The 23,957-nt window shown below is 41.2% G+C and overlaps 1 protein-coding gene across 1 annotated transcript in view; it reads left to right on the top strand.

The window, feature by feature from the left end:
- Nucleotides 1-274: 274 nt before the first annotated feature.
- sorcs3b (sortilin related VPS10 domain containing receptor 3b) overlaps nucleotides 275-23,957 on the top strand; it is a 42,425-nt gene continuing 18,742 nt past the window's right edge. The window contains exons 1-7 of the mRNA XM_070977085.1: nucleotides 275-1,070; nucleotides 16,482-16,549; nucleotides 20,120-20,219; nucleotides 20,373-20,531; nucleotides 20,717-20,790; nucleotides 21,635-21,699; nucleotides 22,347-22,465. Of these exons, the coding sequence (XP_070833186.1) occupies nucleotides 387-1,070; nucleotides 16,482-16,549; nucleotides 20,120-20,219; nucleotides 20,373-20,531; nucleotides 20,717-20,790; nucleotides 21,635-21,699; nucleotides 22,347-22,465 (1,269 nt within the window). The 5' untranslated portion in view covers nucleotides 275-386. The remainder of the gene's footprint in view (nucleotides 1,071-16,481; nucleotides 16,550-20,119; nucleotides 20,220-20,372; nucleotides 20,532-20,716; nucleotides 20,791-21,634; nucleotides 21,700-22,346; nucleotides 22,466-23,957) is intronic.

Consider the following 23,957-nt stretch of genomic DNA (forward strand, 5'->3'; position numbering starts at 1 on the left):
TTTGGATAACTTTTATAGGTTTACACAAATAGCCCGAGACGGAGCTGAATAAAAACTCAGCCGCCCCAGAAGAAAAATAAAAGCGTGGAATAATTTCAGAATGATTTTGGGTGATTTCAGTATGTGAAAGGCTTTTTTCCCCCCTGAAATAAGCTCATGAAGAATGAGTTCAAGCCGTTTTTACAGTCACTCTCCGTCGGCGCGTTTGCCAGATGCGCAGCGCCTCCCCAACTGGTCCCTCACTTTGACAAATTCCTGGACGTGAGCGGGTCTGCTGAATAGCTTCTTGCTCGTAAAGATGATACCGTGGGTATTTTAGAAGTTAAATAGCTCTGCCACCTCTTTTTTTTCTCCCCACTGGTAGACTATCAGTTTGGAGGAACACAATGGGACTGTGGGCATTTTGGAGTTTTTCTCTTTTGGCTTTCGCACTGCTGCACCCCTTACAACCCAAGTTTGTGGCTGAAGCGGAGATAAGTTCCTTGGGAACAAACGATAGATTTTATCGGCTGGATGTAACACCGCTGGAGGCACGTGTGACCAGAAAATCCAAAGTCTCGCTGATAATCGACGATAGCACAAAAGTTTTAAGCGCCTTTGAAACGGAAGCAGCCGGTGCTTTGAAACCGAACAATGGCAACCACGTAGGGGGTGACACACAGAGTGGACCGATCGGCTTAAAAACGCCACCAAACTATTACAACCGTCTGAAAATACCTGGCAGAAAGTATGGCAACATTTCTGAGGACAGCCAACGGCGACGCGCGGCTAACATGATGTTAGAAAACACATTTCCGGACACAAGAAATAGGGCGAAAAGGAGTGTGGGCACAACATACACCGAAAATATGGATAGGAGTATAAATGGAGACGCGCAGTCAAAAGAGAGGTTTGTGGAGACTGTCCAAGGTGTTTCCAACGCCAGAGCCGAGTACCGACGCGCTGGGGAGGAACCCAGAGGGTCTAACCCGAGGCAAAGTGAGCCGCACCTGGACACTTCCACTTTTGCTCTGTCGGGAGACTCGGCACACAACCAGGCGATGGTGCACTGGTCCGGACACAACAGCAGCGTGAGTTTCAGTTTCACAAAACTTCATCATATCATACAGATTTTAGACAGCATGTAATTTCCCCACACACCGATTACAATGTAGTATTTTTTTTTTTAATGTGAAATACATATTTTGGACATTTCTAAACAGGTTTGCCTGAATGTGTCCCATTTTTACGCACAGCTGCTTCAGCGCGCAGGAGGTGGATTCGTTCCTACAGACTCATTATTTCAACCTAACAGAGCCACGAGTTGAACTATACGTTCTCTGTTCTAACATTCATCTGTATGTTCTTCGTTACTGCCCGCACAGAGGTTATGACTGTATGTATGCGGACTGTGCGCAGCTGTTTGTGTGGATGCCTGATGGATGTGACTGTGCACTCGCAGGATTCCCTCTCGCTCTGTCAAACTAGAGCAGAATCATTCATTTCACAAAGTCTTTGCCACCTGCACTTTAAATTAGCTGTTAACCCCGCAGGTGTATTTATTTGCCACTGAGCTATGGGACGGTGCGGGCATTTTGCCAGCAATCACAACACATTAATTATTTATGAAATTATCAAGTAATGTCTCTCAGGAAGGTGCAGTAGCTACAATTAAAAGGGACAGTGTCCAACCTGGCCCTTAATGTGACGCTGATGAGACACAGCCTGACCTTTTGACAAATGAGCCGTGCCTTTATTGTTGACATTTGACTCACACTTTGTGCATAGTTGTCTAATTGACTGGATGAAAACAACATTGCAGTGTATTATATTGCCAAGCTTCACACTTCAGTACAGGTCGATAAGAATGTGCATAACTTAAATGGATGACAAGACAATGCAGCAACCACCCAGATCACCCCCACCCCTCCACACACAGGCACACACGTACACACACCACAGCTATATGCACACTTCGTGGTTGCACACCGTTTTACCATCACAAAGACAAAGCCATGGAGATGTTATCGCTTACTTTACATATGCAGCATGCAAAGGTGTTTGCAAGCCCCACTGCTTATCGGGCACAAAGATCTTAAAACTACAAACAGCCTTGTACAACAGAAAGGAGCTGCTCTGCCTTTTTTTCTTCAGGTAATTCAGAACACCTCAGTTTGCTGGGCAAAAGGGTGTGTGGCAGCAGCGTTAATCTGGGACCACATCAGAAGATTTCTGTGTCCCAGAAACACTGCGAATATTCATGCATGATCCAAAAACTGTAGATATAGTTCACAGGATGGATTATATGATTCAACCTCTACATTCATTTTCTCAGCTCTCTTTTTGGTAAAATACATCAGAACGTCAGAGGCATTGCAGACTTTGGCCGTGCTGATGCACCGCAGTGGACAAAAATAAACCAGAAATGACTAAAATCTGATTTGTGGGATGTATCATGAAATATGATGTTGGTCTGAGATGTCTTCACCAACGATGGCCTTTTGTACTGCAGGACACTGTTCACTGGATCATCGCTGATGGGCTTGTCACTGCAGCCAGTCAACATCTGAGATTTATACAGTCTGAACGCCTGTCTGCCGTCCCAAAAGTACGACTGGGACTGCAGAGTTTAAATTGATGGCATTTTATGGCTAGATGTTAGAGCTCAGGCGATATCAGATGTAAATGACTGATAATAAATCCAATCTAAAAGGGGCATTTGAAGGAAAATTACTTCATTCCTGTGGTCTAGGGTAGTTCTATCAAATATTCACTTCAAGACTTTGCTTGTGATCTGGCTACGATGTAAAATCCCATAAGGAGTGAAATGAGAAAGATGTGGAAGGTGATGGTGAAAGCGCCAGAGGGGGATCTTCAGAGTTCAGATGTGATAAAGTATTTCATCGTATAAAACCTCAAATCTGTTCTCAAATCAGTCTCCCAACTATTATTTGATTTCTGCGATTGTCTGAGACATCAAAGCCTGGAGTCATAGCTCTCCGGTCTCTGACTTTAAGAGAGATAACATTGATTGGACTCGACCATGGGAATAAAACATATACTGCACGAACTCCCTTTTAAATTCATGCTTCTTAACTACATGTAGTATTGATTGACTGTGTATCGTTCTTGCTTCATAAATCTGTCCTGAATGTGAATGGGGATGGAGATATACAGGTTCATGATTTGTAATGATGTGTGCCATAAATATGAGCAAAAATAGAAATGAAACTAATTAAAAATACTAATAAATACTCTTGGCTGGGGATGTCCTCTATGGCGAATCAATATTCCAGTCCTTCGCCTCACATGGGTGTTCAAGCTGTGATATGACTGTGTTGGTAATCTTTTTAAACAGCCATTGCAGCACATCCTACACTCAAGGGATGCAGAGTCCCCCCCCCTCCCACCCTCCCCTGAAGGCAAAAGTCTTAGTGTGCGAGCCAGCTGGTGATCAGGGAGTTATTGGCAGCGAAATGATTTTAGGTTCCTGATTGACCATTTTTGCAAGCTCCTCACAGACAGCTGACCAAACTAGGACACTGAAGCTGAGGACAGTTAATGAGCATCGTTATTGACATCACATCCCCTGAGCTGCTGCTGCAGCAATGATACTGTATGTTGGTGTAAATAATGTCCACCTACTCTACCATGAGAATATGGGGGCTGCTCATCTTCACTGGCCAGCTATTAGAAACTTGCTCTGGGAGGAGCCGGACATTGATGAGGCCAGCTGTTTTTCTTGGCCGTGGAGTAAATCTCATTGGTTTTTTTGTCTGAGGTGGCGAGAGTCAAAACCAATCTATCAGCTCTGTAACATCGTCTTTTTCTGCCGCGACTGACTGGGAATCAGACAGACCTCCTGGGCCACGTTGTCCGCATGCTTAATCAGAACGAGGCAGTTATTGTTGCACATAATCTCATCGGTATAAATAGACAATAAAAAAGAGGAAATGGCACGGCCCTGGGGGACACTTGTGTTTAAAACCGGTTCATTAGATAGACAGCCATTCCATTTAACATGCCAGAGCTGGTTGCATAGAAACTCCTTGATCCATAAAATCAAATGGAATGGGTTCCCAATTCACAGAGGTGTTTGACCGGAGTTTGCGGGTGTTGCAGGATGATGAAAAGTGCATTAAAAAGCTGCCACTGTCGAGCCGCTTGGATTCAACAAGGCAAAGTTTCAGTGTGGTTTTGTTTTTCTGATCATTTCGCACATTTGTCTTTCATATTCTGCACACAGAGCTGTGTTTTCAGTTCTAATTTGTGGTAAGATCCCTTTAATAAAGAAGTCACATGGAGCTCAGTCATAGGGGCTGCTGTGTGACCTTGTAAAACCTTTTATTCATGCACTTTTCATCATCCTCTGGCCCCCTGGTTGCTAGCTGAGGGGATTTTGATCCTATGTTTGATGAAAATCAAAAGTGGTTCACGTTTTAACATTTCAGTACAAATTGTGTCCCCCCCCCCCCCCTTCATTACACACTTCATTTTAGGATTCTCTGCAGCACCTCAGCATTTGGAATTTTTTAATATAAGACCCCTTTTTGATTGATTTCTTTCTGTGTATTTTTGCAAACAAACACTCAATCTGATTCAACTGATCAATCCTGATCAATACTGTGTATTGATCATTGGAGTCAGAGTTTCAGATTCTTGACTAAGTATGGATTTTAAAGTGGTTGCCATTGGAAAAAAACAAAACAAATCAAATAGATACTTTCTTCCACCAGCCGTTTGTTCTTTACCTGCTTGTCCCTCGGGGTGTCAGCACCATAAGTCATTAATCGAGCCTGTCTCGAGCCTTTAGGGGTACACTGTCCGCTGATGTGATTGTAAGATGCTGATAGAAACTGCAGCATTCCTGCGTGCTATGCAAGAGGTAAACTGCTGGTTGTTACAGCAGAAACAATTGCTCAAGAGACGGGATGGCCAATTTTTAAAGGTTTGCTGAGAAATGGGCAACATTTCCCATTGTTTTTTGGTTTTCTGCCATAGTTTTATTTTATGTTATACTGAATACAAGTTTCACTCTCTCTGCAGTAATAATTCAGTGAAATCCCAGTTTTTACTCCTCAAAATGACTTGCATGTGCCCTTTTTGTCATGAATCATTTGTGCTGGGGACCATAATGCATCGCATCAACATAAGCTCTCTGCACCTCCTCAGCAGATATGCCGTAGTTTTGCCTCTCAAAGTGCATTTTTTTTAAGGCCTGCCATCAGTTGCACGTTCAAGCACACTCTCTGCTTGATTCCTTTGTATCAGTCTCAGTCTCTATCTCTTTTGAACACACGCACACACATACACACTTACATTTCAATTTTAATCAAAGTGACAAAGCGGGTGCAGAATTATATTTGACAGGTTTGCATGTGATTAATTAGTTTAATAACTGTCACAGTGTGGCAGACACATACTGTACTATAGCTGTGATTAGGTTATGAAAACAAATTTATGCATTTTCTGATTGGGGAAAATCAAAAAATTGAAATTCAAATTGGGAGACGACTTCTTTATTAATTATCATGCAGATATAGTTAATACAAACTGTGGCACTTTGTAAAGAGAAAATGTTATGCCTAAAGGTCATGGTTGATTTTGTTTAGTTTGTTGTTAGTTTGGTTTCTTCACTCCAAGATCAGGCAAACCAAGGGACCCCGGTTTGGTAACATGCACTGTGCCACGCTGGGCCTTGAAGCATCATATTGCCTGAAGCAACATAGCAGTTACTATCATGTTTAAAGATGACTGGGATTGCTCAGGTGGCAGTCAGCTTAAATAATGGCTTGAGTTGGCTGTTTACAGTGACAGGAATGTATTAGTTGCAGTAGGAAATGGTTTTTCCTATCTGGTGAGATAGAAAAGACACAGCTAAAGCCCCACACACACTGTGCAATCAATGGCGATGATGGAGAACTTCCAAACACAAAATGACACATACAGAACACTCACTCTATGGTATCCTGGAACAAATCCTTTAAAATGACTGGTTGCTTTTGCTTTCAACAAATAAAACTGAGTTATGGTCAACATCGGAAACTACATAAATGGACGCATAAATATGGGCAAAATTATGGCAGTTATTCAGAAATTTTGACAACGTGTTCATCAAAATCTTTGCTGGCGTAAGACTTGACAGGAGCGACACATCATTTACATGAATTAATGATTGCACTGGAGCGGATGTGAATTGCCATCAATAAGAATGTCATGAGACGACAAATAATTTAAACAACTAAGCACTGAATTGGAAGTAACATCAAATTGTATTCCAGCTTTACTACCATTTCATGCATTCCCTATAGCCAGTAGTCTTTCATTTCTGATTTCATGCTGTTTAAATTGTTCTCTTCATCACCATCTTTGATTATATTCCCATTTATTTCCATCCTTCTTTGCTGTATGTTCTCGCTGTTCATTTCTGTGGTTCCATTTTCCACACAGAGGTAATTGAAATATCATCGTACGTGATGTTCTGGAAAACATTTTAGAAAGTGTAGATGGACGACTGCAGCTTTCACACAACCAAAATTAAAGTGGCTGTGACAAATACGGATGAGCCAGCCTCTGAAATGAACGCAATTTGTAGCTTTATGACGATATTACAGTAAACAACTTTTTATGACCAAACCCATCAACAAACAAACAAAGAAATAAATAGCTCAAAATGTCACATTATAACCAATTCAGGTTACTGTGTTATTGGGTTGTGTGAATTAGGTACCAGGAAAATACAAGTCAGTTCCTGCTGCTGCTTAAATGTCGGCACAGACGAAGACAACAAGACTATGGGGACAGAGCGAGTATAACAGTAACAGTTGGGTATTTTAAAGGAATTATATTGTTATGTATTTGGAGCACAGTACTGGAAAACAAAACCGTTGCTGTACTGTACCTCCACAGTTCTGGTAGCTGAAATGATGCAGTATGTTAGAGCCTAATCCTCAGTTTTGTTTTTTAGTATTTCTACTTTCCTACAAAATGCCTAACTTCACTTGTTTAAGGTTAGGGAGAGCTGGTGGTCTTGATTAAATATTGAATCAGTGATTTGAGGCATGTTGTATTCATTAACATTCATCAAAGCCATGATCTTTCCTAACCTCAACCAAGTGCTTTTGTTATCTAAATGGAACCACATGTGGGAGTCAGGACGCAAATCCGGCCCAAGTCCTGCACCCTTTGAACACCCACCAGTGTTTGCCACACGTAACACTCATCAGTAATGGACAGTATTAGATTTTCCCTGTAGTGAGAAGAAATTTGGCTCCTCAGAACTCTGTTAGTGTTCTGAAGCTTGACCCGAATGCAAGATGAAAACTAACATTCGGCTAGTCTTCTGTTTTATTAGTATAATTAGGTGAACCCAAAACTACAGAGCCTTGCTAGCAGCACTTGAAATGCTTTTGTGTGTGCATGAAATCCAATTCCTACATTTTGATTAATAAAAGCATGTAGGTAGGCTATCAACACCAACTATGGTACGTCTTAATCCAAGTATATCCACTGTGTGTTAAGACTCATTCAACAACAGTATTAGCTATCCCCTGTATAGAAAACAAGCTATATACTAACAGTTTATAAAACCAATCTGATTTAAATTCTTCACCAAAATGAACCCAAGTTGAACTCAAAGGCAATCAACAGGCTGCCCACCATGCACATCGAGGCTCACATAACAGTTTGCCAAAAAACCTCAAACACTCAGAGGTTATACCAATCCTCTGCCCTGAAGTTGTATTCGGGCTAGTTAAATCGAAGGTCCAAGATTAATGCATGAACATGATTAACAGAGCAAACCTATAGACAATGGCTGAGAGTCAGTGGATGTTTTCAGAGAGGCCTTGATCACATATACAGTACAAACAGCTGGCACCTAGCTCTTTTTTTACTTAGTAGATAGCTAACGTTGAATGGGTTGCATGTATCTTTACACAGAGAGGATAGACTTAGCTTGAGATGTGCTGTGCTTAGTGTTGATAACCTACCTGTGCCTTCACCATAATATACACCCTTATCCTGTGCAGGAATTAACCAAAAAGGTGCGAATGAATTGTATCTCGTGCATGCAACAGCATTCTGAGCGCTTGGTGAAGTAGAACATGGCTCTCAGATCACATGACATTACACATCAAAGGTCATCACTTATATGAACAGATGTACGTTTTTATCAGAGAGCTATGACTTTGTAATCAAAGTTTCAGTCTTGTTGCTATCAACCAAAGTGACATTTGCTTTTGTCGGTCATCACTCATGCGTACATGCTGCGTGTCGAGCCCATTGAACTCAGCGCCCTGTCAGGCTGAATCATAAAACCTGGAGAGGAAGGGGCTGAGTCGCTGGACTGTATGGGGAAACTGCCTGAATTGTAACCCAAATTGCAACCAAAAAAAAATTTTTATCTGGTCAGTTTGATGGAAAACTGCCCAATCTGGCAACACTGATGTCCCTCCAACTTGACCACGACTTCAGTTTAGTCCAAGAGCGCGGTACTTTGTTCCTCCTGAACATAATTCTGGTAGCATTTCTGTCTCCCTTTAAATGTAACTGGCAAAAGAAATAAGTAGTATATAAACATCCTTTCTATGAGAAATAGTCTCAAAACTAATGAGCTTAAAGAGTAGCCTCTCTCTTCCTCTACACATAATGTGAAATGCAAATAAGTGATGGGGGGGGGGTATGACAAAATGAGGATATGTGTGACACATTTAGCTCATGATCTCTGAGTCTCACAGCACTTTTGGCAGTGAAGGGGGTAATTTTAGGTGGAGGGTTTCTCTCTTCCAAAAGCTCAAATTTGGACCCACTACCGCCTTTGGCTCCAGCTCAGACCCCCGCGGGCAGAAGCCGAGCCATTAGGAGCCAAAGCTGTGAAGGCACAGAGGAGGTTGGAAGAAATGTCTGAATGGTGTTAAACTGCTTAAAGTTCTCCAAAATGCTAACTAGTGTTCAAACTTACCAAAAATCTGTTTTTTTCGTTCCTGCCATATTTCACTGAAGTGAATTTCCAATCTCTGTTGTTGTCCATGGCTCAGTGAATAACAGGATTACATATAAAGAGTAAAAGTAGTCATGCAGCTGTACCTTCCACCTCTGAACACTAAATATGAGCAAACGAGAGTGGCACAGAACGAGAAACCTGCAAGAGTAAAATGCTAATGTTGTATTTTTGGCTCTCCACACTACTTACAATGCATCAAATTAATTTCAGATTGCACGGGATGTGACTAAAACTTTGTCAAATGTGTCAAAACATTTAAATGACTTCTAAAATTTCCATCTGATTTGTCCTTGAATCCTTGTTTTTCATTTTTTGGGGGGCAATCCACCGTGCCCTGACATCAGCATCAAAACACAGAATGAAAATATGGACTGGAGAGCGGTTTATATCTCTACACCTTGTCCATTTCATGTACACAAGCTTTTCTTTGTAGAAATGTATTGAACCAATCACAATCTTTTATCCCACTAACGGCAGAGAGTGCAGTTTGTTGTGTATTGTTGTTAGGAGCAGGGAGATGTAACATGCCCAGAAAACCTCCTTACCGTAGAGCTGTCTTTGAAGAGAAGCCCTTTTATAGTCAGCCCATTTCATTAATTTCCCCCCATAATGGACTGAATTGATTGCTGGAACCTCCGGAGCTCAAAGCATCAGGGCCATATGACCGAAGCTTAGGAGTCGGGAGGATAAGCAAACATACAGACAGCAGACTAATGCACAAGGGACATTTTGCTGTGGTTCACTTGATGAAAGCAGCATCCCTGGAGTATGTTTTCACCCACAAAAGTACAAACAATCAATTTGGTCCACAGATAAGATGAGGACAGAGTAAGGCCTCTCTCGACCGCACCGTGTCTCTTAGAAGCAGTTTGTCTTTTCTGCTAAGTGCTCTACTTTGTGGACGTCCTCACAGAGCCACAATCAAGATGTTGTGTTTTTATCCCTCCACCCACTTCTTGATTTTGCCCTCGCTGCTGTCAAGCCTGAAAGACATTTATGCAAATTTGCAACCAATACTGTATTTCTTTTCTCTGCAGGTGTTTGCATCAGATAATTTCTAATGGATGCGTGAATATATTAATCTTTAATCTTAGCTGGGGAAAAAAAAAGATCTAATTCGTGTCTGCGGTGTTGGATGTGTTGTGACACCAAAGTTTGGAGCTCATTCCCATTCAAGATTACTTTCTACATCTATGGTGGGGTGTTTTTCTAAATCCCATTTGGCTTAACAGAGGATTCAAAACAATCTTTTTTCTCAAGCTTGGCTGCTGATCTTTGTCCCTCATATCATAAAAAGTGAAAATTAAAAGTGATAGTCTACAACGGACCTGAAATGTTCTCAGTGTGGGTAGGAGATCTAGGACATTAATTAGCTAGTTGACTTAAAGAAAACACAGTGTTTGTCAAATTGCTCAAGTGACTCTTTCTCGCCCTTGGCTTCTGTCTTCCTTTCCTTAATGAAGTCGAGAATGTAATGAGCTTAACAGCAAATGAAACGGGTTTTTATTTTTGTGTCCTCAGGATTGCGCCTGTGTGAACAGGCCAGTGAAATGCAGTGCAGTGAGGTGAACAATGGAGTCCCAGCTTGATCTTCTCACACTGATATGCCAGCTTTTGGTGTCTCATAATGGCCAGGATGCATTAGGGGGCCTTCATGTATCTGCATTATTTGGTAGACTTCTCACTGTGTTCTACGTTTTTCAGCACGCTTCCACTTCCAAACCACTTTCTTGTGTTTCTTATTCAAAGCAGTGATGGCAGAGAGTCATTTTTTAGGATAATCACCACTATGGCACTGGTATGAAAAATCATGGAAAAGCTGGATTCATTTAATGCATCAGACATCTTTGTTGGTGGTTTAAAAACATATAATATATTGTAATCGTCGGTTTTTATGATAATGTCTCAGTTATTTTAATAGTTTTGTTGTTTATCTGTTTGTATGTCCCTTGGCGTGATGTATACCGACTGCTGTTATTTAATCCATTTTACATTTCTGTTTTGATCCCATCTGTTCTGTTGATTACTCTCATTGAATTCAATTCATTTTACAGTATCACACTGCAAGTCTGTGCTCTTGCCTGACAGATACTGAACTTTTGAGGCTGATGCAGATATTTTGAACCTATGAGATAGTAAAACTGATTTTCTTGGCCACTTGGAGACAGCAGAAACAGGTTGTGAACAAAACGCTGACATATCGTCACTTATTGGTGAAATGGCAAAGTTAATAACAAACATTTGCTCATTTAGACATCCAGCAGTTGTGGAGCAACATTATCATTCGTTTGGTGAATATTATTATCATTATTTTTGGTGAATATCATTAGAATATAATTCATTTGCCCCCTTTGTTATGTCTTCAGGTTGCCTTTATGTACGTATGTATGCCCCCATCTCGCGGTATATCAGGAATGCCTTCAGGGAATTTCTTCAAATGTGTTACAAACGTTCACTTGGACTCAACTACTCAACTACTGTTATTACATCCACTGTCACTGTTACTGTGACTGCATGTCTGTCTCTCTGTCTCTGACTGAATTTCTGTCTGTCTGTCTGTCTGTCTGTCTGTCTGTCTGTCTGTCTGTCTGTCTGTCTGTCTGTCTGTCTGTCTGTCTGTCTGTCTGTCTCACTCTCCCTCTCTTGCTCTTCCTCTCTCACCCAACCGGTCGAGGCAGATGGCCGCCCACCCAGAGTCTGGTTCTGCCCGAGGTTTCTGCCTGTTAAAAGGAAGTTTTTCCTCGCCACTGTAGATAAAAGAGCTTGGTCTGCACCAGCTCTATATGGAAAGTGTCCTGAGACAACTTCTGTTGTGATTTGGTGCTATAAAAATAAAACTGAATTGAATTGAATTGAAAGGATTATTAGATATTGATGGTCAAAGGTCACAGATCGAGGTCACTGTGGCCACACAGCTGGGGGCGGGGCTTGCGGACAGGCAAGCCAGGCAGTTGCTAGGAGCCCCCGGACATGATTATTGATAGGCCTGGGCTTTCAGGGACCTCTGCTAGTCCCTGGACCTCACTTTGAGAACCACTAATCTATTTTTTTAAATATTCATCTCAAATGTCTCAGAAATTGTGCATTTCTGTGTGCAAAAAAACTAATTTTTGCGGCATGCACGGGTGGGGTGGGGGCCCCAGGGATTTATTGCTTGGAGCTCCAAGAGACCCTAGCAACGCCACTGCACACAGTATGTGTTTTGGACCATAATATCATAATTATGACAAAATTTCATCCATATTTGAAGCATTGCAGTCCACCACAAGCTCATTGGTTCTGCTGATATTGAGCTTCAGGTGCTTGTCATACCTTTACCTTTAATTAAATTCCCTCAGAGTAGTAGCCAGCTGTTTAACTCTGCCATTTGTTGCAGAGCAGATAGTGTAGAGTGGGTTTTTAGAGCTTTTTCACTGAGAACAGGTGCCTGCTATTGAGAGCTGTGAGAGGGAACCAAAACAGGGAAGTTTTGTAAACTAAAGCTGAGGGGAGCTGCAGATTCAAGTGATAATTCTCTGAAAGTTCATCACCACCAGCAACCCCTTTCACATTGTCTTCATATTGTCCTTCAATACATTATAATTCTAAAAATACATTTTAACTACTTTAAAAACATTTTAAACATTTTACAGTGTAAAAATAAACATGTCAGCGCTCTCTGGTAGACAACTACTTTACTCTCTTTAAGATGCTTTTCTGGTTAAATAAAGTCAATATTACTATTATTAAAACTATGCGGTAAAAGCACAAAAATAGATAAAAACATACACTTATTGTATTCGTAAATAAAAGAATGTGCACTCAAGGCTTGTCGGATTATGTTCAATTCAATCACTGGATGGATTCAAAACCAACCTTTACTCTGTTTATCAAACCTGATAAGGTCACAAAAACGTACCTGTAGACAGCTGACAGAGAAAGGTGGCATACTAAAAAAAATCTCCTCAAGAAAACTCATATTTAAGCAATGATTTAATTAGTGCTGACACATTTCAGCGAGTTGTCAGACATTTTGATGTTGTGGTTGGTAAACAGACAAGAGTGACTCCCAGGAGATGTCTCTGTGTATGGATGTGTTTACCCTACAGTGCAATATACAAAAGCTTTTGTGTATTCATGAGAATGTAAATGTGTATCATTGTAGCGGTGAACTTTTCACAGGATGCTAAAGGTAAAAGCAACAGAGATGTGTGTCGGTGTTTCTCTGAGCATGAGCCACCAGTCGTATCATTACAGGGAGCCTTACATCATTCACTGTTATCAACTTTGAGGGTCCCTTGGAAATTAATTTAGATCCTTCAGTTGTACCCTCTGGTTGGGTTAAAAAACGCTACCCTATCTACATGAAAGTGGCTGTATTCCTCACATTTCTAAAGATTGTTCCTTCTTCCTGTGACGCGTTACTCCTGAGAAGGAAAGAAACAACAGTCTGGAGGTGTGATGTTTAGACTAAGGATCCCGCTTTTTTCTTCCCTTGGCTACCCAATTAAGCAGAAATAATGTTTTAGAGGTGCTGTCTTAATGATGCCGTACTGTTGGCTGATTAAGCAACAGGTTCCATTTGTAGCGTGGTGTGAGAAAGTAAAATAAAACTGCACCAATGTACTGTCTATTTCATTTCATAAATAGCCACATTGCAGTACAGTACACAGAGATGATTCATATCTAAATTGCGAGCAGTGTAGAAAATCTTCTGCCCACCAACACGGTGTTGAGATGCCTCTCACGTCCCACTGAAGCACTCAAAAAATCTGAGCATTTCTCTTTAAAAAAAAAACCAAACAAAAAAAAACAATTGATATGGAATTTCTAAAGATTTGATTTGGTCCAACAGTCTGTGTCAGTGCATGCATACGCTGCATGCATGAACGCTCGTGCAAGTGGAGTGTGTAGGTTTGTGTGTGCGGATGAGACTCGTGCGTCGAGCTGATGCAGTACATCACAATGACATTATGGCTGTAACACCTTTTCTGCCATGGAATGAGTTCAACATCTTTGCATGGCTAAACAGAACCTGACTGTGATGTGCCTTCGTTTTTCCTAATCTTGTGTGCGGTTTCCTCGTGAAATATTCTGGATGCGAGGAAGAAAAGAGCAAAAGAAAGTACCTGAAGAGCCCGTTTTAAAAGGAGGAAAGAGCAAGAAACAAAGAGACAGTGAAAGAATGAACGAGAGAAGGAGAGAAACGGGAGAAAAAAGTGCAGCAAAGAAGGGAAAGAAAGCGACAAGAATAGAATGTTAGGATAAAAGGATGACTAAACCCAACTCCTTGGAGGGTGAGAGCCAATCTGAAAAATGATTGGTTGACTTTCCCGGGGCAAAGCTCTCTTTGCTCACATCAATAAAACATAAACATGAATAAATGCACTGCTTTTGGCCTTCCGGGGTCCTTACTTAATTTCATGTATGCAAGTGAGCGATGATATGCATGGAAAATTGTATTTACCTAGAAGGCTCAAAATAATTCTGGAAGCCATTTTGTGTTTGTTTGTTCCCAGTATTTACATAAATGCAGGGCTGCACCATAAACTCTTAAAATATGCGTTTAATGCAACTTCATTTGTCCTGTTCTCATGGTGTAAGTCACGCATCTGGCGTGCATGTCATGTGCTCTCCCGACTCCTCAGCATTTGCATGTATGGCAGTTGCTCCCTATTGACTCGAGCCACAGATGCATGGCCTATCAATAATGTTGAAGACGTGGGAACACACAGTCTCCAGTGATGTACTCTTGATGTATCCACTTAGGGACAAATCATCCAAACAGTCATCTGCCTCACTAGCCTGTTGGTCCCTGAGGTAGATCTTCACTGACCCAATTCAGTGGGTCAGCTTTTGTTAATGAGCAAACCGCACAAACACGCTGACAACAGTGAAGACAGAGCTCCTAATGGCAATTACAGCTTGGGCGCGAAGAGGCTTTTTGTTGTTATCAAGCTTTGCCCTTTGGGGTTATTTTTAGAGGCTGTTTTCCAACTTCAGCTAAATTCATGAACATTTGATTAAATTGGATCCATGTGCAAAATGGAGCAAGTGATTAAAACCTTTAAAATTGTGGGCATTTATTCGTTGTTCAGTCAATTAATTTGCAGTGGTGGATATTTGAATCCCTTTGGTTTGGAATGAACTGCCTCTAGTTTGACACTGATAAAATCAATTCCAGATTCAATTTACCTCGTAGTATTTATAATGTCCCATGACACAGAGTCATTGTTGTTAGCAAAAGAGAGCTGAGGAGACAAACGATCAACAGTTTGGCAGAGTTTTTCTCTCGTATCTATTTTTCAAAGCAGGCAATTAGGCCTAACATCACAGCCATTTAACTAAGTCTGTACTCCAAATTGATTCAGACTCCAGCGTTGGACCTTGCAGACATGGTGCATTTAGTTATGCAAATGCTTATCTCTCTGTGTGATTGGTTAATTAACCTGTAATGCAGATAGTCCCAGCCATGCACAGTGGCTGTTTGATGGCTAAATTGTGGGTCAATTGGGTTTTTAACATTTTCAAAGCAGACTTAGAGGCATGTCTTTGTTCCTCCGAGTCTTGTGTGGCTTTTCTCAGTTTAATGACTCGTTCCGTGGGTCCCGTAAGGTTAATGTGTTTAAACTCACTGTAATTGAGCTTTTGACCTATCTTTCAGGCTTTTTAAAAATTCGTCATATTATGCCATGTTTCAGCTCCTTGATTGTTATTATCTACCGTTCCTCCTCCCTCCCTGCATGCCCTGCCCTAAACTCTCCTGCCCAACCCCCCTTTCTATCTGAGTTATGAGCATTCCCGTGGGAAGTCATTTATAATGCCATTGGAGTGACAATAATTCGTTTGCACACCATTTCACTCTGCCCTCTGTGCCTTGGCAGGCTTTTATGGGCTGCATTTTTGTTTGCCCAGAAACGCATTGTCCAACCATCCTCAGAGAACACGCAAAAGCATTTAGCCCACACCGGAACTGGACGTCTTCCAATGAGTAAAATAAGTGACATTGCATGTCCATGTCCATGTTCCATCAACATTTGAGATCAACGTTTGTTGGTGCTTTTGCAGCTAAGCTACTTGACTGTTTTGCAGGTAAAAAGAAAGAGGGTAAGAAAAAAACAGAAGAAGAAGGAAATGGGGAATGAGAGAGGGTGGTGCGGTGCAGCCACTGACTACATTTCTTTTCATTGTTCAGTGAACAATTATGTTCAGATTTTGCTGTCATGTAGGTATCATTCCACATGAGATACAGACACATTTTTTGACAGCCCACATGGATTTTTTTCAGATCCCACCACCATCAGACTGACATCCCTTGACAACATGAGGATCACTTGTCATTGGGATAACATACTGTATGAGGCTGATATTTATTAGTAAAGAGATGTAGCAGACATGTTGCATTCATTCCACATCATTAGGAGTAGACAGGTAATGTATGCTAGTGAGGCACTTACGCAAAGGCTTTTTAGTGCAGATGCTGACATGTAATTACATGTTATGTCTTTTGCTGTTGTAGGTGATTCTGATCTTGACTAAGCTGTATGACTTCAACTTGGGGGCTGTTACCGAGAGCTCACTCTGGAGGTAAGTTTGTTTTTAATCACTGCAATTTCCCCCGTCCCATCTCAATAGAAAGGTTGCAGCCTCATTGGAGGAATTTTATAAGAATGCAAAAGCACAGCGCTAAAAACAATAAGAATAATATATTCATAGAGAGTGCAGTATGCTGTGAGTATGATTTATAGTGTTCTCCCTTGCTAGGATATGAACAATCAAGTTACATTGGAAGCCAATATAAAGTATGTTTTAATAAAGCAATGTGAAGTAGTTGAGAATGAAGCATCCTCCTCTTTGTTTCCCGCAGTCACATAAATAACACAACTGAAACTGCAACAACCTTTTAGAAAAGCTTCAACCTATTTCCTGTCCATCAGCAGCAAAGAAACTTTTTTGAAAGGCTATTTTTTTTTGTTTTTTGAAAGATAAACCGGAGGACTTATCTGACACAGTCCTTGTTTGGATCTGTGGCTCTTTTCCTCTGACCTAGAAACTTGCTGATGGAGTTTTTGATTGATTGTCATCTGTAACCTTTTGTTTCAGAGGCAATTGACATGCAATTGCTACTGTATAGCCATGGTAATTCCATTCAGTATGTATTGAGAGGTGAGTTACGGTGCCCTGTCAGGTCATAAATAAGAATGGAATTCATTAAGGATTATACCGTAGAGCCCAATCCAGCCTCTGATACGCCTTTTTTCTCACCTCTCCCATAGCCTGCAGAGAACTCATTTCATTGTGAAATACATATGAAAAAGAGACCATCAGTCCGCCAAGCATAGAGTTTCAAATTAATATCTGTTTCACCAGAGGCGCCGCTAAGATTTACACCCGACTTGACACGTTTTGAAATCCCATATTGTGTACAGGAGGTCTTCCATCATCAAGGTGTCTGCTTAACAATGGCACCACGAGTAAATTAGAGTGTACCTGAGGGGGTGCGTGAAGGCTTTTAGTATGGGTATTAGAAAAGCAGAGATTTGAATGTTGTGAAAAGAAACGGGAGTAAATGATTTCTGTGATAACACAATAAATGATTTATGACTACAGCTCCAGGCCACTCTTGGTGGCAAAATGCAACGTGCAGATCAATGGGTGACTTGCAGAACTCCTCTAAACACACATCAAGTCCCTTTGTGTTTTGAGATGGCTGCCTTTCTGCTAAAGAAACTTCACAATGTAATTACATCATTTAAGAGGCTTTCTTCACAGCCACAATCAAAGACAGATACGTCAACTGAAAGCAGTACTTAAGCACAAATACCAACGTGTTTAGGGGTAAGTCTTTGAAAACAATGTCAACAGAAAATGGGATGATTCAGATTAATGCCCAGACAATGATAGCAGACACTGGGTATCTATCCAATTATGCAGTGAAATTACATTCGGAGGCACTCAGGTAGAACTGAGAGCATGGATTGGCTGTTTGTGGCAAGGCGAAATATGAGAATTGAGATGACAAACACATCTACCTTGTCATGGGATGCATGGACTTCTGAGGAACAGGCAGTCTTTTTGACTCTGCCGTGACTACCCTCAGTGTCTTATTTTATTTAAGCACAGCCCATTTACTGTAAGTACTAAGGACCTAGAACTGGGTCATTTATTCTCGTATATATTTCTCCTTTTATCTGCTTTTTCTAACAAATTTACTCTTAAACTTGTATTTAACACCTTTGTCTTGCTAATTTGCAACAGAATACCACACTTAAGCTTTCGCCGCTGAAAAGAAAGCTGAATACGAGAGGATGAAACGAAATATCTAAATCGGATGAAAACCAAGAGAACAAAAGGACATTCTAGCATAATTTAAGATTAAAAAAAAATGTATGAAAGGGGATTTCACCACTGCCTTTAAAGTCCCTCCCTGCTGTCTTCAATGTACAGACGTCTTCGGGCATGAAAGGAGAGTAATGACTTCTACAGTGTGAGATTACAATGTTCATCGCTCAGAATGCTGTAATATTCAAGTGTATGCTTGTGTTACATGTTTCATCTCCTTAACTACAAATTACATGTAGTGCATGCACTTACTTCACTGCTGACCATTTTCCAGAGCATACCTGAAGTTCATAAATAGATTTCCTACCTTGCAGGCAGCCGCTGGTTTCATTACATGCCAGTGTAGCATGAAAATCAGTTTGCAGTGAAAGGAGACTTGCTTGACGTGTATAAAGTGAATGTTTAGTCTGCTTAATGCATTTGTCAGAGCCACATTGTTGCTGAATGGTATTGTCGTTGTGAGTATGAAATGCCTAATGGATACATCAGCCTTTTTAATGCAGAAAGCTTACGTTCTGTTTCCCTTGATATACATATTTTCTTGTTGGTTGTCAAAATGTGATTGCAGCACTTTTTTTTATTAGAGCTTGCTTTAATGTAGCAGCAAGGAGGAGCTTTCAGATTACACCTTGTGTGCTAATGCGTTACCACTCAATGACAACATACTTTTCTCTAAAACATTTGCAAAGCCTTTTTTTTAAACCTGCACTGTTATATCGTCATCCATGATTATACTGGTAAGCGGTCATATGCCCCCTGTCTTTCGCTGGTGCATGGCTTAATTTCTTGCTGGGTTATAGCCACCAGTTGTTAATCTGGAATTTCCTGAGAGAGTTGACATCATCCTTCTCTGCATCTTACAATATTTGACCCTTCATCTTGTTCTCCATGTATTTTGCAACACCATACTTTTGCTTTACCCATCTTCTAGAGTCAACAGTGATGCTGCATGTGTCCTGTCACCTGTGTGCGTCCTCAAACTAGCAGACTGTTGCCAACTTGCTGATTTTCTCACTAGATTTGGTGACACAGAATGACAAATCTACTACTAGTGACTTTTTGGACTGTGAAGTTGCAAAGTTGTAAATGTGTGTAACGACAAATGCCTGATCTAATGATACTACAATATGCATTAGCATATCATGTAATTTTGCTACCTTTTTTTGAGGTCGCAGACTTTTGCAACTTCCCATTGAAAATAGCCAGCAACACTGCTAGTAGATTACAGGATATAAACAAAACAGGGACCACTCCATCAAAAACTCCACAGGGTCCCTTTAACAGCGAAATCTGCCTGTTTGTGCAGCATATTTCTGTAAAAACACATCTCTGCAACCCTGCTTTCTATTCAGCCACCCCATGTGCCGAAACATGTTGGCTGAATAAAGAGCAGACTCTTCCATAACTGAGTTTTCCAAGTTGTTTTTTCCATTTGGTCCTTTTTATAATTTGAGCACCTACAGTAGATGACTGGTAGACTAAAAACACACTTTTTCAGTGTAGCACATTTCATGCAGGACTGCAACAAAGTCCTTTTTACAAGGGCAACAAAAACAAAAATAGTACATTAGCATGGAGCTACTTTCTCTCTGCAAGCTGATTTTCATTCCATAAAGCAAAAGGCTGCCTGGATGGTAGAAAATCAATCTGAAAACATGGTGTGCTCTGGAGATGCAGCGACGTAAAGAATAACTGATTTGCAGTTAATGGGCTAAAACATGCCAAACACTGCTATGGTATTTAAAATCTGTGTCAGGCAGGTCTCTAATGGATTTTTGTCATCAAACGTGCAACATGTTTTTTGTCCGTGTCCAGATCCAATGATTATGGAAGTACCTACACCAAACTCAATGACAAAGTGGGCTCAAGGACAGTCTTAAGTTACCTGTATGTCTGCCCTACCAACAAACAGAAGGTCAGCATTTCTCTCTTGCTTTTATCTCTCTTCCTGATCTCTTAAAAGCTCGGCATCAAATTACAGTTTTTTAAAATTGCTGCCAAATGACGGTATCTCTCTCTTTCCCCCTCTTCTAATGCCACATCCCTCGTCTGGCCCTCTGTACTTTAGATAATGATGCTTAGCGACCCAGAGGTAGAGAGCGCTGTTCTCATCAGTTCAGATGAAGGGGCAAGTTTTGAGAAGCATCCCATTAGCTTCAATATCCTGAGCCTGCTCTTCCACCCTGCACAGGAGAACTGGATACTGGCTTACAGTCACGACAGCAAGGTAGCTTCTGAGTGAATCCACAATGAACTTTTAAGCAGGAATAAGATGATATATGATCCTGGATCTGTAACCTGTTTTTCAATGTAGCTGTTATGTGATGTGACGATGGCTGCGCCGCTTGTTAACAATATCTTCCTTGCTAAAACTTTAAGTGTGATGAAGATTGACCTGATTTTATCTTGCAGCTGTACAGTTCAATGGACTTTGGAAGGAAATGGCAGCTCGTCCATGACAACGTGATGCTAGGCCGATTCTACTGGTATGATGCTCCTATTTTTGACCTGTTTGTCATTGATTGCAGTTTGCATAATGCAGTGTTCATGACCCTATGCTGTCAGAAGGATCCAGTGACCTCTTGTCGTAACAGAGCTCTCCCACTGCAGTTGAGCTCAAAGCTGATTACACCCATGTCACGTAGACCTGAAGGAATATTGCTTCTTTTTCCATAGCACAAACATGACATGCTGTTTTTTGTTGTCTCTGTCATTTAGTAATCTCAGCTGCTCGGGCACAAGGCAGCGAATATTGATGTGAGCCCGTTTATCCCTGTTTGTCATGGCATGTGTCAAACCCAAGTGTTTTTTTGAGCCGGTAAAGAAAAGGACATTGGTTGGAGGACATCCTCTCCACATGCATGAACAGCGAGACGTTTGATAAATAAGAACAGCACAGCGGGTATAGTGGCAGCTGGAACAATGCATTATTTGTGCTTTTGAAAACCATGCCTTTGTGCACATTATGTCAAATACTTATTTTTTTGAAATGGTGTTGCAGCTCTGCACAATTGTATAACTACATGCATTTACTTAGGTAGATATGTATGGAAATAGCGGATGTTTTGTCACCCCTCCCTTTTGTTGTTTCCTCTGTTGATTCTTTGGTGAATTGAGATTAATCGCCGCTGGTGGTGCAAATTCTACACTGACTGATTGAGATAAAAACATCTTGCTATGGGTTTCACACAACAGGGATGTCCATCTACAGCTGTGATACTCAACCTAGCCTCCCCTCTATCTCATCTCATTTGTCATTTTTCCTTTTCTTCCCCATCCTCCTCCACTTTCTGCTCTACCTCTATCTTCTCCTCCTCCCGCACTTTCAAGGGCGGTAATGGGGCTGGACAGAGAATCTGATGTGGTCCACATCGAGACGCGCATTGGAAAAGGCCGTGAGTGCTGCACTCCAGTCCACCTCAGTAGCAAGACCCACAGGACCCTTTGCCTCTCATTTAGAGCGAGGTCAAGGGGAAGATGAGACCCACTCTGCTCTCCAGATTGGTCCCTGGAGTCGAGTAAAGCAGAATAGGTGTCTCCTGACAAAAACAGAGAGTTTTAGTAGCTTGATGGATGTCTCTTCTCCTCAATCTATCCCCTGCGTCTCATAGACAAACCTCAACTCTCCTCTTCTAAACAGCATGGTATATTCTGTCAAACCAATTATAGTGTTTTCCCGCACTGCAAAGATACTGCTATTGCTCCTGTGGTGAGAAAATCTGTAGCTGAATTAGCATACAAACGCTTCTTGTCTCAAACCATCCTGAACTTTTTTTTGTAGTGTGACTCACAGCAAGAGCCACGTATTAGATTTGAATCTCAGCTAATTTGGATTGCAAAGGGGCCGACTGTCTACTGTTGTAACCGTGGTTGAATATTTTTTGATTATTTATACAGTTACGCAAGCTTTAAGCTGCTTCAGAACTGTGAACTTGAAGTAGATTTAGCATATGCATACTGTGCCCCTGTGCTTACAAAATACCATTTGAGGGTTAATGCTTATAATTTACCTCTGATTGATTTTTGTTTTGCGTCGTTCCAGGTGCTCAGTATGTGAAGTGCAGAGCCCAACGATGCACAGAAGGCAACAGACTGTACCTCTTTCCTGGACACGTGGACACCAACTCACTGGTTGTGCAGGACGAATATGTTTTCACACAGGTTTGCATCGCAGTAGAATCCTATTTTTGGTTAAACTCAAACGTGTTGTTTTCATCTTTTCAAGCTTCTGCCTTTGTGAACTTCGGTTTTCTTTGGTTTTCTTTTCTTTTTTCTTTTTATTTTGGTCTCTCGTGCATCTGAATCATGCTTTTCCATCAAAACCCACGTAATGGCTTTCCCCAATGCACCTGTTCCCCACTGGCCCAGTGTGTGTTTTGATTATGTTTTGTCTCCTTCATGTCATGGCACGTTCAGTGTTTGAGTTTCTGCACAGACATGGCTGAAAAATACGTTTGCTAGCAGAGAGCACACAGCGACGGAGCTGTGAATTGACAGGTTGGTGTCCTTATTACCATTCACTCTGACTTTGACTCCAATTAGACAGCAGCGGTCAGGGTCATTATTAGAAATTAAATTTTCAAATGTCCTCCACTGTCATTGATTTCCATCCACAGCTAAGTAATTTTCTCTCTGCTGGTCAGTGTTGATGCATTTGTGAGACCGCAACCAAGTTTCAGGAAGATAAAAATCAAATGACAGTCGTTTTCTAGAGCTCAGTGTTTGTAGTAAATCATTCTGCACTCGCTCATTTTGAATAAACGCCACTAAATGTTTGCTGTTCATTTTTTAATTTATTTATCCACAGATTTAATCTTTTGATATGATATGATGTTGCCGCAGCAATACTTTAGCAGTGACCCAGTTTCGCTTTCAACACACTTCATCCACAGTCTTGATTGAAACAGCTGCGATGTAAGAATGAAAATGTATGGCGGAGGCGGGGGGGGAATATCAGAGCGTGATTCAGAAATTGTGATTCAATAAAATGCCCAAATTGCATTTAGCTGTGATGAGATTGACCGTCGAGGCAGAGGCAGACGAGAGGAAGACGCTGGTGAAAATAACTGGACACAGAGAGTGTCTGTGCCGAGCCGTGGTGGCATGGATGACTTTCTTGTGACTTTCATTGCTTGGGGCAGTTGGATTTAACTTGACAAAGAGTAATGAGGTTATCGATTGGGCTACAGCGAAATAAGCAGTCTTCAACACCTCCGAAGTCTCTTGGGAGAGAAGGAACAGCCAAGTGCAACATCCTCAAAAATGTGGCCTGGGAAAATGCAGCTCATTGATTTTCGATAGATTATTCCATTAGAGCCCTAATGTAGTGTGTTGGGGGACAAACGCCATCCTTCTAGTTGATTAGAAAATAAGCAATCAAGTGGTGTTGCCTTGCCTGTAAGTGGATGGGAAAGTGCATTAAGATCTTCAGGACGCACTGTAGATAAAGCCAAAACAATTTTCAGTGCTTCTTAGCTTTAGACTAATTGAGATAATGATAATAATATCTGTTGTGCTTGTACTTTCTGTCTGCTTTCGACAGAGGAATGCTGAGTAAAATTGCAAGCGTTTTATCAAGTCGGCCATGCGTTGTGAATTAATGCATCTCCTTCAGGAAGCACTTCAGCTTCATGTCCTCATTTCACAACAGAAT

The sequence above is a fragment of the Chaetodon trifascialis genome, chromosome 13 (assembly GCF_039877785.1).
Source record: "Chaetodon trifascialis isolate fChaTrf1 chromosome 13, fChaTrf1.hap1, whole genome shotgun sequence".
Classification (NCBI taxonomy): domain Eukaryota; kingdom Metazoa; phylum Chordata; class Actinopteri; order Chaetodontiformes; family Chaetodontidae; genus Chaetodon; species Chaetodon trifascialis.